At 33.8% G+C, this 14441-nt stretch overlaps 2 protein-coding genes and 1 long non-coding RNA gene across 4 annotated transcripts; 2 read left to right on the top strand and 1 right to left on the bottom strand.

Annotated features, from left to right (window-relative positions):
• The first annotated feature begins 316 nt into the window (after positions 1 to 316).
• Positions 317 to 3547, top strand: Sp4_1 (zinc finger protein 436). The gene is made up of 4 exons (XM_011196249.3): positions 317 to 745; positions 802 to 933; positions 993 to 1369; positions 1431 to 3547. The coding sequence occupies exons 2-4, from the start codon at positions 840 to 842 to the stop codon at positions 2178 to 2180; spliced, it is 1221 nt and encodes a 406-aa protein (XP_011194551.2). The 5' UTR covers positions 317 to 745; positions 802 to 839; the 3' UTR covers positions 2181 to 3547.
• Positions 3548 to 7210: 3663 nt separating this feature from the next.
• LOC128922419 (uncharacterized) lies at positions 7211 to 12122 on the top strand. 2 transcript variants are annotated; one of them, XM_054232766.1, is made up of 2 exons: positions 7211 to 11517; positions 11595 to 12122. In XM_054232766.1, exons 1-2 carry the CDS (start codon positions 11218 to 11220, stop codon positions 11850 to 11852), a joined length of 558 nt encoding a protein of 185 aa, XP_054088741.1. In that variant the 5' UTR covers positions 7211 to 11217; the 3' UTR covers positions 11853 to 12122. Both variants share the same exon structure in this region; 1 of them encodes a protein (XP_054088741.1).
• Positions 12123 to 12352: 230 nt separating this feature from the next.
• LOC105220251 (uncharacterized) lies at positions 12353 to 14154 on the bottom strand. Its single transcript, XR_008471874.1, has 5 exons — positions 13943 to 14154; positions 13761 to 13817; positions 13638 to 13703; positions 12899 to 13415; positions 12353 to 12824 (listed from the first exon to the last, which is right to left on the bottom strand). It is a non-coding gene; the product is annotated as an uncharacterized LOC105220251 (long non-coding RNA).
• Positions 14155 to 14441: the final 287 nt, after the last annotated feature.

The following is a 14441-nucleotide window of genomic DNA, read 5'->3' as shown; positions in this document are numbered from 1 at the left end:
GAGTATTTTATAATTTTTGAAAAAGTTAAAACAATCGTGCTTTGAATACAAATTCAATTATAATTGTATCAAGAAAACTTTAATTCTTAATAATATTCTGTCATCTGGTTACACTCTTGCTTATCAATGTTGCCTTTATTATAGATTTAAGTTCAAAAAAATTATCACTCGAGTAAAAATAATTATTTGTAGTGTCGTCATCCAGTATGTAGTTATTTTTTTTTTCTTTAATTCAATGGTATCAGTATTTAAAGATTACGATTTTGTACTACGTTCGTATACTGTTCAACGTTAATTGTTCAATCGATATATTTGTAAAAACGCAAAAACAAGCGAATTCACTGCGCTTATCGGGACTTAAAGAACAAAGGCTTGTGAAAACGATATTAAATTTAAATATCTTTATGTTGGTAATGCCATTGTGCGAATTTGTAATTTATCGTGTATATCAAATGCAAGTTACTTCCCCGGTATGTGGAAATGTATTAAGAAAAAACAGTTTCGAGCGAAGTTAACATTAACTCATTCATTGTAATACATTGTTATTGTTTAATTCAAATTGACTGCAGATGTGCTATTAGTTTTAAAGATTGTTATTTGATGAGATTGAATAACAACAGTGTATGTAGAATTGTAAAGATAAGCGGGGTGGGATAGAGCTGTAGTAAAAACAAACGGGAACGCCTACTGTAAAGTAGCGACAAGAAAATCTTAAAATCGAACATCTTTATATCAGAGTCCAAAAGTACGTATTGAAATACATATGTATTTAAAAGAAATACGTTAATATTTTAAAAGCAGCTATTTGAAGAAAAATTAACTTGGAAGTACTCAACAAAATGTCTGCCACAATAAATGACACGCCCACACCACAAGAGGTGACGTCAGCTGCAACATCGCTGTTGTTACCAACTGGTATATGTGGGAGTGATGGTAAAGTACATATAATTATACTCTTTCAATGAATAATGGATCAGATTTATTAATTCCAGAATTAAGGTCGGAGATAAAGCATGAACCACCCGAAGATATTGATGACCGCCCAGAGGCTATTTCGAATACCGTAAATGTTTGCATAACAAATAACAATGACAGTACGAGTAGTCCCAAAATACGTCTTACACCAACAATTAAGTTAATGCCTATACCAAATCCAGTCGATCCCAAACGAAGATTTGCCTGTCCGTACGATAATTGCACGAAAAGCTATGGAAAAAGTTCTCACCTACGTTCACATTTGACCTGGCATACTGGAATCAAACCTTTTGTTTGTTCACAACAAAACTGTGGTAAAGGGTTTACTAGATCTGATGAGCTTAATCGGCATGTGAGAACGCATACTGGTGAAAAACCGTTCGAATGCATACAGGTTCGAAATTTATCACTAAAATTTTAACGTTTTTAACATTTTTATTTTGCGTTATTCACAGTGCACAAAGAAATTTTCTCGTAGTGATCATCTCACAAAACATCTTGCTACCCATGCTAAACAAATGCATAGTTGTTCTAATGGCTCTAAAAGAACACGTGTACAAGAAGAGGGAAACCGTCCCAAAAAGGGACGTTATTTGAACGAATCTCCTGACTCCAAAAATAGTTTTGATGATTCAGAGTTTCCTAGCGAAGCGGAAGAATACGGCAACGGAATGCATTTTATGGCAGCTCTTCTTGGAAATTGTAATCAGACTAAAGATCTAACTTCTGAAGCAAAAGTTAATCCAGTGACTGAAAAGCTTACGTCTGATACCATGTTGGACCACAAACCTATAAAAATAAAATTAGAACGACCAGAAAAAAGCGAAGAATACCACATAGTGCCACCCGAAATATCGGAACAAAAGACAAAACGAGAAGCTCTTGATTTGGTGTCAGAAGATCAAACGTATTCAGAAAAGCAGGATTCTGATAACATGAAAAAAGGAATAACATTGCTATCTGGACAAGGGGCATTTATGGGATGGCCCCAACTGGGAAAAGAATGTTCAAATGGTTTATCTGATCCCCACCGTCCATGTCGGTGTAACCTCTGTAAAAAGTCATTCAAACGACAGGATGATCTCAACCGTCACCTCCGCACTCACACTGGAGAGAAGCCGTTTACATGCACAGAATGTGAGCGTCGGTTTATGCGCAGTGATCATTTAAAAAAACACATTAAAACTCATACTAAATTTCGGTAGTTAAATTAGGCAAATGACAAAAGCATGGACTAGGTAAATCAACAGAAATGTGTACAACCGAAAATAAGTTGTACAGTGGAAAATATTTGGAGCATTATATGATCGACGGTTACAATTTTAAGTATTATTATTTGGCAGTAATTGGAAACAATTTCATTTAGAGAAATGTAAAATGTCTCTTGCCATACACATATTTGTATACACATCATTATAAAAGAAACAAAAAAACAATTCTTAATATTTTTAAAAGTATACAAATTATTAGAAAGTAAAAATGAAAATAATATGAGCATATATACATATATCACTAAAATGATGCTTCAGACTCCTAACCGCACACATACAAAGGGATATGTTTTGTACATCTTCGTAAATACATACCTACATATTTATTTCTGATATTGTTATAAAGTATGAGTACTGTCTCATGGATAAAAGGTGAAATTTTGTTTTGTCAGTATAAATATAATATACAATGTAAACTAAACCGTAAAAAGTTATTTCTGGATCTCGGATATTCACATTGTTTAAAACATTAATCCACAAAATACAGAACAATAGGTTTATTGATAGAAAATATGGGTATTATTTAAAATGTGTATTGGTTTTAACTTTTTTAGATAATTTACTATGTTATTAAATATGTATGTATATTTATGTCCCTAATATGGTTTACTATCAAACTACATAGCAGTTGAAGTTCTGAAATTCGATATTATCGATTAAAGTTTTATCGAAAGTCAGTTTTCTTAAGAAAACAACAACAAAAAGGCAACAATGAAATTGCTGTTTGATATGTCGCTGTTGTCTTCAAAATGTTCAAGACTGGCTTCAAAGCGGCATTTGTGAGCCGTCGCTACGTCGTGTCGTGTCGGCCTCTTTGTGTTCAGCACATAAGACTCATTTGCACCAAACCAAAAAAAAAAAAATCATAGTATTTCCACACTTATATGTGCCGTCAATTTATGACTCAAATGAGTGTATACCCAGCAAGTCATGAGTACTTAAACTCCAACACATTCAAAGAAATTTTAATAACACCACTACATACACACATATGCAACAAAGGGCAAAATGTGCATAAACATTTACCTCAACTCTTCTCTCATACAGCACCCTGAATGATAGAAAGAAACAACCAAAGTTCTCGTGTTTGAACAAGTTTTGTTTTGAGTCATGGCTGCTTGTGAAGTATTATTTTGAGTGTTTTATTTAAATCAGTGATCTGCAGCCTAATTAATGTTTAAATTGAAGCATGCATTTTTAAATAAGTAAAACGTAAAATAAAAGTATTCTAAATCCAAAATATGGAATTGAAGATGGTGATACAGTAATACTTCATTGCACTGTCAATTCGAAGCACGCAATAGAAGCTACGCCAACAATGGTCAACATCAATGGCGAAACCATTTAATACGTAAATAATTGTTGAATATAATAATATTATCTTGCCTTAAATTCTAATTAATTTTCCACACAGATATTTCAAACCTCATATGGCGCGTTAAAGGTACGCAAACTTATTGGTGTCACTTATTGTAGCAGCGTAGAACTTTCGAAGCGATGGAATATGTGCTGCAAGCAAATCCAAAACTATGGACGCAAACGCTGCTACATGGAACACAAATCATTCACACACCAGATATTACGTTTAATGTCACTTTTTTGCGTGCAATTAAACTTTTTGGTCAACACAAGCACGAGAATTGGAACGACATGGTTTAGGTGATTTTGTAACCGTTTATCATCGCGACGTGTGTCAATTGGGTTTTGCCAATGAGCTAGAGGGCAAAGCAAATGCAGTATTTTTGGACTTACCGGCACCTCAGTTGGCCATACCAACAGCTGAAGAGAGGGTAAATTTAAGTGAATGTTTGTGATCATAAAAATTTAAAAACTTCTTGTATGTTTAATTAGGAGGACATTTTTGATTCATTTTCACCTTGTATTGAGGAATCATAACGTTATTACATCGCTTTACAAGAACATGGATTCAACGAAATTAGTTCAGTGGAAACACAACAGCAAGAGTATGGATGTTATGACTAGAACGTTGCCCGTGCTAGATTCAGAATTCCTGAAACATAAGGTAATTATTACCAACTTTTATGTTGTAAAATACAAATTTTACTTTATATTTTATAGAAACCATATCTAGTACTAGTGAAAATAATGAAAGAACAGATCTTACAAAAAATTCTAAAGAAACCAAAAGAGTCCTCACATAATGTGCGCAGCTTACACTTCCAGGCCGCTCGGGGTATTTGAGATTTGCCACTCTTCCTCCAGCCTTTGTTCGATAGCAAAAATTGTTCAGCTATTCAATACGTTATTCATATGTATATAGTGTAGTACGATAATACATGTATAAAGTAAGTATAATAATAACACCTAAATGGCATGATATTTTCAATATATATGAAATATAATTAATGGTTTTGTTATTAAATTTTCATTTGGGATTTTGGTAGAACTAACCGAAAGTAGCGGGTATAGTTTCTGGGCTTTTGTGGGTCGCAGTACTGAAAGTGCACGTGTAGTTTTCATTCGCAGTTTTGGGTCTTTCATCCGTAATAGTCCAAGAACAGTACTGAAAGTGCACTGTAGTTTTCGTTCGCAGATTTGGGTCTTTCATCCGTGATTGTACCAAGATCATTCACAGAATTGTGCAAGAGGTATATATAAATTGTTAAATGATGAATGTAATGTGCAAGAAAGGGATGAACGATCACACCTACACAATAGTTTCGGATAATTTTGTCAATTCGCCCTTAAGAATAGCATAGAAACTTTCATTGAAACTGCTAATACCGCTCCCTGGCATTTCACCGAGGAATTCGGTGTACTAATTCGGAAGGTGTAGGAATTCGGAATACTACCCTGTCTTGCAGGGTAGTAACAATTTGATTTTACTCATTTGTTCATTGGTCACTATAAAAATAAACTTTTTATTTCATGATTAATGCTTCAGTTTCGTATTATGTATGTAATGTAATCTAAGAAAATATGTACATACATACATAAGTAAGTGTTCATTTCTTAATAAATGATTTTCGTTGATATCTATTTGTTTTTCTTCATACATTCGATTATCCGGATTATCGATTATCCGAATGCCTATCGACAACAATTAGTCCGGTTAATCGAGTTTCTACTGTATATTAATATAAAGTAAATACTGTTTAAATATGTATCTTTAATATGCTGAATGAAATATGTGATTGTATACATTAAAAAAATTGTAAATATACTCATGTTTTCAACCTCTTAAACCCACCTAACCCCAAAAAAACTGCATACATACATATGTATATGAATTTGAAGTATATCAAATATCTGAATATTTTTTACCATTATAGAAAAAAATGCAATAACAATTTTATGTACTAGCATCTATGAATATATGTACATGCATATATGTATACATATGTATATATTTGTTATTCAAATTTATTATAACAAAATTATATAGTGTTGATTAGAAGATTCGTTTTTTCAACAATATTATTTGGTGAAATTAACCGGGGAAATTTAAATGGAAAAAGATTTTTGATGACATATATTTTGAACCAACTAAGTGGGAAAATCAATTGACCGAGTCCAATTACCATAGGGTCAATTAAACTAAAAGTACTGTATATTTTATTGAAAAAATTTGGAATAAGAATCAATGCGCGTAAGAAATTTTATATTTTGTGCGAAAAAAATGTCGATGTGAAATCCTCTTTTTATGGTATAGGTGCTTCCTCTATTGGAATTTGTTTTGGGTGCCTTTCAAATTTATTCGTGTTACATATGTATGCTACAATTTTTCACATATTGTTTGAATTGTTTTATCATTAAAGGCCAATAATATTGTTGCATTATTTGTGCCAATTTTCCCTACAATTTCTATGCGCTATGATTATGGGTTTGTTCAATTATTGCTCCTTCATCTTCTTTATTAGTAATATCATTCGGGAATAGTTTGGTATGTAAAAATTTGATTGCCGTAAATGCTTCTCTTAAAATATTTTTTATTGCGTACAGCACACCAAAGTTTCTAAGAGAGTATAATAGTTTTGTTCACATAACGGTTGTTTGTAAGTCATAAAACAAAACGAGTTAGATATAGGGTTACATATACCAAATTGATCAGGGTGAAGAGTGGGGTTCAAATCCGGATGTGTCTGCCCGTCTGTGCAAGCTGTAATTTAAGTAAACATTAAGATATCTTGATGAAACTTGGCACACGCAAAATGGGACCACTGCCACGCCCACAAAATGGCGAAAACCGAAAACACATAAAGTGTCATTACTAAGCCATAAATAAAGCTATTGAAATTAAATTGTGTGAAGGATCGCACTATGAAGGGGCATATGTGGATGTTATTTGTCTGGGAAAGTGAGCGTGACCCCACCCCCTACCCGTTTTTTGTACATATCTCGTAAACTACTTAAGCTATATCAAGGAAACTAGAGTCCTTTCTTTTAGGTACTACTTTATACAGTCCAACAATAAAGGAAATCGGATCATAACCACGCCTACCTCCCATACAAAGGTTATGTTGAAAACTTCTAAAAATGCTTAAATTCAGTAAGAAAACCCACCAGAAACCTTAAATTTCTAAATTTAAATTATAAAGATGGTACAGAAGAAGTGTACTCAAAATAGTATACAAAATTTTAAATGGGCGTCGTTCCACCTACTTATGGGTCAAAAACCATATATCCGAAACTACTCGACCAGTTTCAATGAAATTCGCTTCATAATCTATGTTTGGCTTCCCAATGATATGTTATGAAAATAGTTCAAATTGGTTGACAACCACGCAACCAAATTAATTTTCTTTTTTAATATTATCTTTTGGTTTTTATACTCTCGCAACAAAAGTTGCTAAAGAGAGTATTATAGTTTTGTTCACATAACGGTTGTTTGTAACACCCAAAACTAAACGAGTTAGATATAGGGTTATATATACCAAAGTGATCAGGGTGAAGAGTGGAGTTCAAATCCGAATGTCTGCCTGTCCGTCCGTCCGTCCGCCTGTGCAAGCTGTAACTTGAGTAAACGTTAAGATATCTTGATGAAACTTGGCACCATAGGAAGGTTGCTTTCGAAAATGAGCAAAATCGGACCACTGCCACGCCCACAAAATGGCGAAAACCGAAAACACATAAAGTGCCATAACTAAGCCATAAATAAAGCTATGGAAATAAAATTTGGTATGAATGATCGCACTATGAAGGGGCATATTTGGATGTAATTTTTTTGGGGAAGTGGGCGTGGCCCCGCCCCCAAATAGGTTTTTTGTATATATCTCGCAAACCAATAGAGCTATAATATAAACCAAACTTTCTGCAGTCGTTTTTTTAGCTATTTCCTTATACAGTCCAAAAATGACAGAAATAGGAAAATAACCACGCCCCCGTCCCATACAAAGGTAAGGTTGAAAATTACTAAAAGTGGGTTAACTCAATAACCAAAAACGTGAGAAACACTAAATTTCACAAAGGAAATGGCAGATGAAAGCTACACTCAGATTACAAAATGAAAAATGGGCGTGGCGTCGCCCACTTATGGGTCAAAAACCATATCTCAGAAACTTCTTGACCGATTTCAATGAAACTTGGTTTGTAATAGTTTCCTTACATCCCAATGATATGTTGTGAAAATAGGCCAAATCACTTCACAACCACGCCTACTTCCTATATACCAGAACTTTGAAGACGATCTGAATCGTTTACTTTACAATATATAAAGTAAGCACTAGTGAAGATATCTGTGCAGAGCTTTGCACAAATACTATGTTTATAGTGTGGCAGCCCCATTCTATAAATCGAAATCGGACCATAGGTTTTTAAGGCCCCATATATCGAATACGAGGCCCTCATAGGTGCTTCTAACCTAATATTATGGTCTCCAACTTTCACTAGACTTTATGCACTATATATGACGAATATGTGGGTCAAATTGTGTATTATTAATATAAATAAAGTTAAATAAATAAATTGCGAGAGTATAAAATGTTCGGTTACACCCGAACTTAGCCCTTCCTTACTTGTTTACCATTCGTTTTTTTCTATATTTTGCCGGTAGGAACTTCTGCTGGCGTCTTAGAATATTCTTGTCCCAAGTGTTTTAATTTTTTTCTTTAATATTATTTTGTGATTTTTTACTATGCTTATTTGCTTTTGTTTTGCCGGTGAAAGCTTTGGCTGGCGACTTAGGACTTTCTTGTCCCAAATGGTTTAATAAAATTAAATCATTGAGAAAATGTATTTTCTCTATTTTATAATTTCCTATTTGAAATATCTATTGTGGTCCCGATTTTATTTAAGAAATTGATTCCAATTAAGAGATCGTCTATAACCGCGTAAGCGGTGTGTACTCCAGTCAAGAAGAAGAAACCAGAGTTTACCCTAAAAAATGGTTTTCACCAATGTTAATGATTCTTTGTATTTTTGGTTGAGGTTGTGTGCTTGCTTATGCACTTTCATTTTGCCTCTTTGTTATGTTTGTCGGTCTATAATTGGTTTACCAATTAAATCTATTGCTCCTAGCTTGTTACTTGCTTTGTTTGCATAGGCACCCCAGGTCTATTTACATTAGTTGGATTGATTGATCCCGTTCATTGGTTTTGGACGATTTGAATATTTAGGTTTGAATTAAATTAAATTATTCTGAAAATTCGGATATCTTTTGTTAACTTAAGGTTGGTTGCGTAAAAATTTTTCATTGTTGTTTTTTCTAAATTGCAAAACAAATTGGGATCGCATTTGGTTTGAATAAAGTTCTTGCGCTTTAGCAAGAGCATTTGGGAAATCGGTAGGTGTCAATGTAAATAAAATTTGGGTTTAATGATAATTTAAACCTGTTGTAAATGTTCTAAGCGCGGTTTCGTGATTCTTTATATTCAATTGTTTCGTTATTTCGGAATTTGTTCCATGTGTCATAATGGTTTTATTAATTAATAATGTCAATTTCTGATTTACTTCATTATAGTAATCAATTAAGGCTTTCGATCCTTGTCGCATAATGCTCATCTCTTGATCAGTTACATGAATTGGACTTCTATCTGAATACGCAAAATCTAATCTGGAAAATTTGGCCTCCAAATTTAATACTGTGCCATGATTGGTTTAACGCCACCAATACCTGTGATTATCTTGCTCGCTCTCTCTCATTGATTTTGGCGCCAATGCAACATATGTCTTTCTGCTCTAATTTTTCTTTGTTTTGGAAAGGCATATGTCACTCTGTGGTTAGCAGAGACCCCTGTAGTAGTTTTTTTTTTAATCAGCCATCTATCAGTGGAGACTGTTCGATTTATCATTTTCAGGGTAACCCCTTAACCTTAGAACCGTGAGTTGGGCACTCAGTGCCCATTCTCATTTTTGATATGGAATTTCTGGGAATTGGGCAGTCCAATTTAACCAAATTTCGACATAGTGATAAACTATAATATTAGTTATAAGTTGACAAAATTAAGTACCTAGCTCTTATAATAAGAAAGTAACGGCATTTTATATGGTGAGTACGCTATACGTGACTTGGGGCACTCAGTGCCCATAGAATTTCTTCATATATTTTGTATGAAGAGTCGTAATTTTCTAACGGTTTTGATGATTATTGTGCATTTCTAATTAGTTTCGCGTAAAATTTTCGAGTGAACAGTTGATTTTTAGTTGTGACAAATATTATTTTTTGAAATGAGTGAGGAATTAGCGATTTATTTGGCCAACTTACGTCGTGAATTGACCGAAGAAGAAGAGGAGAATATTTCAAATTATTTGAATGCTAATGATAGCGATGATGATGATGGTGGAAGAGAACCTAAATTTGGTGATGATCACGAATCGATACCCAGTGACCAATCGGACTTTGGAGATGTTAATGCTGAGGCCATTAGAGATCCACGTTTCGAAGAATATATACAGGAGGAGACTGCTGTATATATGGACCCTGACGAATGCAGAAAAGTATTGTGGTCAGGGAAGGAACAATCAAACAGTATGGTGGTCAAAACCAAGCCAAACTGAAAAACGGCGAGTGGAACTGGCATTGGAAATGCGTAAACAATCAACGTCACTATGCACGGAAAGTTTTGGATCTAAAAGTAATGCCTTCATACGCGTTTTCCCAGCGTCTCTTGTTGAAGGTATTGCTCTTGAGACGAACAGGAAAGCTAAAAGAGTAATACAGGCAAACATGCATCAAACAGTTCCAAAAAAAATGAGATATTGGCAAGACACAAATGCGGAGGAATTATATGCTTTTATTGCAATAATTTTATATTCCGGTGCTGAGAAGGCAAACTTAGTTCATGCTAAGGATCTTTTTCACAAAACGAACATGCCCTTTTATAGAGCAGCGATGTCACTGCATCGGTTTGAACAATTGTGCCGTTTTATACGCTTTGACGATTCCCGGACTCGTGCTGAGAGACTACGATACGACAAATTGGCGCCTATTCGTCATGCTTGGACATTATTCTTGGCGAATTTGCCGATACCATTCGTCCCAAGTAAAGAATTAACAGTTGATGAGCAGTTGCTTTCAACAAGAAACCGATGCAGTTTCCGCCAATACATTCCCTCTAAGCCTGGAAAATATGGCATAAAAATATTTTGGCTTGTTGACGCAAAAACCAACTATCCACTTGCAGGCGAAATATATTTCTCGTTATGCGACTCGCCAACCGATATTTGGACAGAGGTATGAATATCACGATGGACAATTTTTTCACAAGCTATGACTTGGCGGAAGATTTGCTTGTGCGGAATACTACCTTGGTGGGCACAATAAGAGGCAATAAACCGCAATTGCCAAAATTATTTACATCCTCTGAAGAAGCAAAAAAAAGGCGTCTGTTTGAATCAGTGTTTTGTTTCTCAAAATCAATGCAATTAGTAAGCTTTACAACACATTCGAAGAAAAACGTGCTAGTGCTTTCAACTGCTCATGCCAGCGAATATGTAAATACTGTAACAAAAAAAAACACAAGTCATACATGATTATAATGAGCATAAAGATGGGGTTGATACTTTTGACAAAATGCTACGTGGATTCTCTGGCAAAAGAAAAACAAATCGCTGGCCCATGGCATTATTTTATAATATGCTGGATATTGCTGGACTTGCAGCGTTCAGACTGTTTGATCTTAGCCACCCTATGTGGAATACCAATAAGTCTGAAAAGCGCAAAATATTTTTGAAAGAACTCTCTATGGAGCTAGCGCAAAAGCAATTACAAAACCGATGCAAAACAAGAATTAATTCTTCAACTAAAATTGCAATGGACTTGATAAATTTCAAACGGGTTCCTGCAGTGACGAGCTCGCTTCCAACTGTACAGGTAGGCTTTCATTATTAATTTTAATTTAATTTTAGTTCATTTGAAATATGTTTCACTATTTTCTTTTCTTGCCACAGATAAACACTTTGAAACGGCGGTGTGAAACCTGCAAAACTGCTAAGATCGATAATGAAACAACAGCAGTTTGTGACCATTGCCTTGTTCCGACATGTACCAAACACTATATAAGGACATGTGAAAAGTGCTATTTTGCAAAATACAATGCCGAAGCCGATACGGACTCAGACAATGATGAAGATGTGGACAATACTCCAACAACATCTACAGCCAATCAAAATGCATCAAAGAGACAGCGAAGAATTTCACCCATTTGAGCAGTTCGAAATTAAAACTTTATTTGATTTTCATATTTTTCAATAAAAATACATTTGTTTCTAACAATAAACACAAGTTTCGATAAATTATTTGCATAAACAAGCGAGATAATGACGTTTTTGTAAAAAAAACGTCTTAAAAGTCTAAATTTTCAAACAAAATACATTACTGGGCACTGAGTGCCCAAGTCACGAGATTAAGTTGTATAGCCATGTCACGGTTCTAAGGTTAATCACAGGTATTGGTCATTTGTTGGGTCACCGTTTCGTTACTTAAATTTGGTTCATTGGTCTCCATTGGTCTTCATTCTATAGGTCACCTACTTTTCCGTTTAAAAATTAAAAATTGAAATTGTTTTATTTTTATTTTTATTTATTTATTATAATTGTATGGTGTATTTACATTAAAATTAGTATTGTATAATATTTTAAATTTTTAATAATCATTATAGATTAATTTTTAAATATTAGCATTTCAGTACAAAGTGAACTTTTTACAAACGTTTTTGCAGCTATTTATACATTTATATTTATACATTGACAAAATTTATATATTTTAAAAATAAAGTTAGTATTAATTATTAAATTTTTACTTTTTACATATTTCATATATAAATTTAGTATTGATTATTACATTTTTATTTTTTGTAGTTGTTGTTATACAACTCAAATAAAATTCCATTACTATTACGAATGTTATTAGTATTCGAACATTCATTTGTATAATTTAATAATATTTTACATTTAAATTATGAATTAGCAAATGAATACATTAGTACTAAACTCGAACGATTTCCTTATAACTATTCTGTAAGGATCCAACGAAACTAATCAACCAATATTGTTTGATGTCAATTCCACACACTCCTATCCCATATGTACATCATAAAAAGGTTCAGCTCGTCGGAAAGAGGTTGTGCAACTGCTAATCTAAATGTCCGATGGGATTTGTTGTTATCTTGTTTATCATGCCTGAAAAATATTAGAAATAGAAATTGTTATTAACGATTAGAAAATAAGAATATATTTGTATTCGTAGTACAAACCTAAAAAAATTGTAGCTATTGTAATCCTCCATTTGTACAAAGTATTTGTGTTTATGGTCTGAGTAGGCAATTGAAAAGTAAAGTCCTCTATCGATGAGCAAAAACTAAACTCTACAAGTCCCTCATCATTCCCGTCCTACTTTATGGTGCGGAAGCGTGGACGGTGTCAACATCCGATGAGACGGCACTAGGAGTTTTCGAGAGAAAGGTTTTGCGGTTTTATGGTCCCTTAAACATTGGCAACGGCGAATACCGCATAAGATGAAATGATGAGCTGTACGAGTTATACGACGACATTGACATAGTTCAGCGAATAAAAAGACTGCGGCTACGCTGGCTAGGTCATGTTGTCAGAATGGACGAAAACACTACAGCCCTGAAAGTGTTCGATGCAGTACACACCAGAGGAAGCCGAGGAAGGGGAAGGCCTCCACTCCGTTGGAGGGACCAGGTTGAGAGCGACCTGGTTACACTTGGTATTACCAATTGACGCCTAACGCCTTTGTGTTTTCAATATCTGAAATGGATAATGAAAATATAAGTAATGCTAAAAAACAAACGTATATACATATATATATATATATATATAAAATAAACAACTTTTTAACATCAAAATAAAAATTATTCTAAATAAATATTTTGGACCAGATGCATTCTTGTACATACATACACATGTACATATGTATGTACATCTTAATACGCACTAACTCAACATGCACATATACGCATTTATATTTACCATGTTATTTTCCATTGTTTCTCCGTTGTTGTTATACTATATTGCACCAGTGCTAAATCCAAAAACCTGAAATTATTTAAAATTACTAATTTTTATTATGTATTAAAAATATATGAAACATACCTCCACCAATTCCACCGCCACCTCCTTGCTCTTCCTTTCCTGTGCACACACGTATAACTGGAATGAAATTATTTTAATTATAAAAACTAATAACAAAAACAACACAAATAACTGCATTTAAAAATTCTAAAAATATCCAAAAACACTTAACAAAATAAAAGAAATATTTAAAACGCACTTACATCCATTCACTTAAAATTTTATTTTCAAATGAACAGTGGCCATGGCGGCGATTTTTGAACGGTTCATTGTATCTCTCTCTTACACATACAAAAAATAGGGTTAATGAATTTTGCTACTCTAACTACCGAGATTGCCACTTAACTACAAAACGTTAGCAATGTGTATGTATTGGTAAAAGCTGAAAATTTTTGCATGTGTAGTGGTGTATGAGTTAGCTCCGTCTGGTAGGGTATTGAGTCAATGTGTGAAATATGTCAATGACACATCGACAATTAGGAAGTGGCCATCTTAAAATCGTCATCACTAATGGCACACTTAAGTAGCACATCATCTAACACATTTTCTAGAATGTAAGATGAAGTTCTGTATTTTTATTTTTGCACAAATGCAAAGTAGTGCGTCACGCACACACCAGTTACGGGAATAAACAAACTAATAAGCGCGAATAGTTCAAATAATCTAAAAAAAGCAAAAACAAATTTACAGAACATAATAAAA

Source organism: Zeugodacus cucurbitae, chromosome 6 (genome assembly GCF_028554725.1).
Source record: "Zeugodacus cucurbitae isolate PBARC_wt_2022May chromosome 6, idZeuCucr1.2, whole genome shotgun sequence".
NCBI classification, from domain to species: Eukaryota; Metazoa; Arthropoda; class Insecta; order Diptera; family Tephritidae; genus Zeugodacus; species Zeugodacus cucurbitae.
This window is presented reverse-complemented; position numbering and strand designations above follow the sequence as displayed.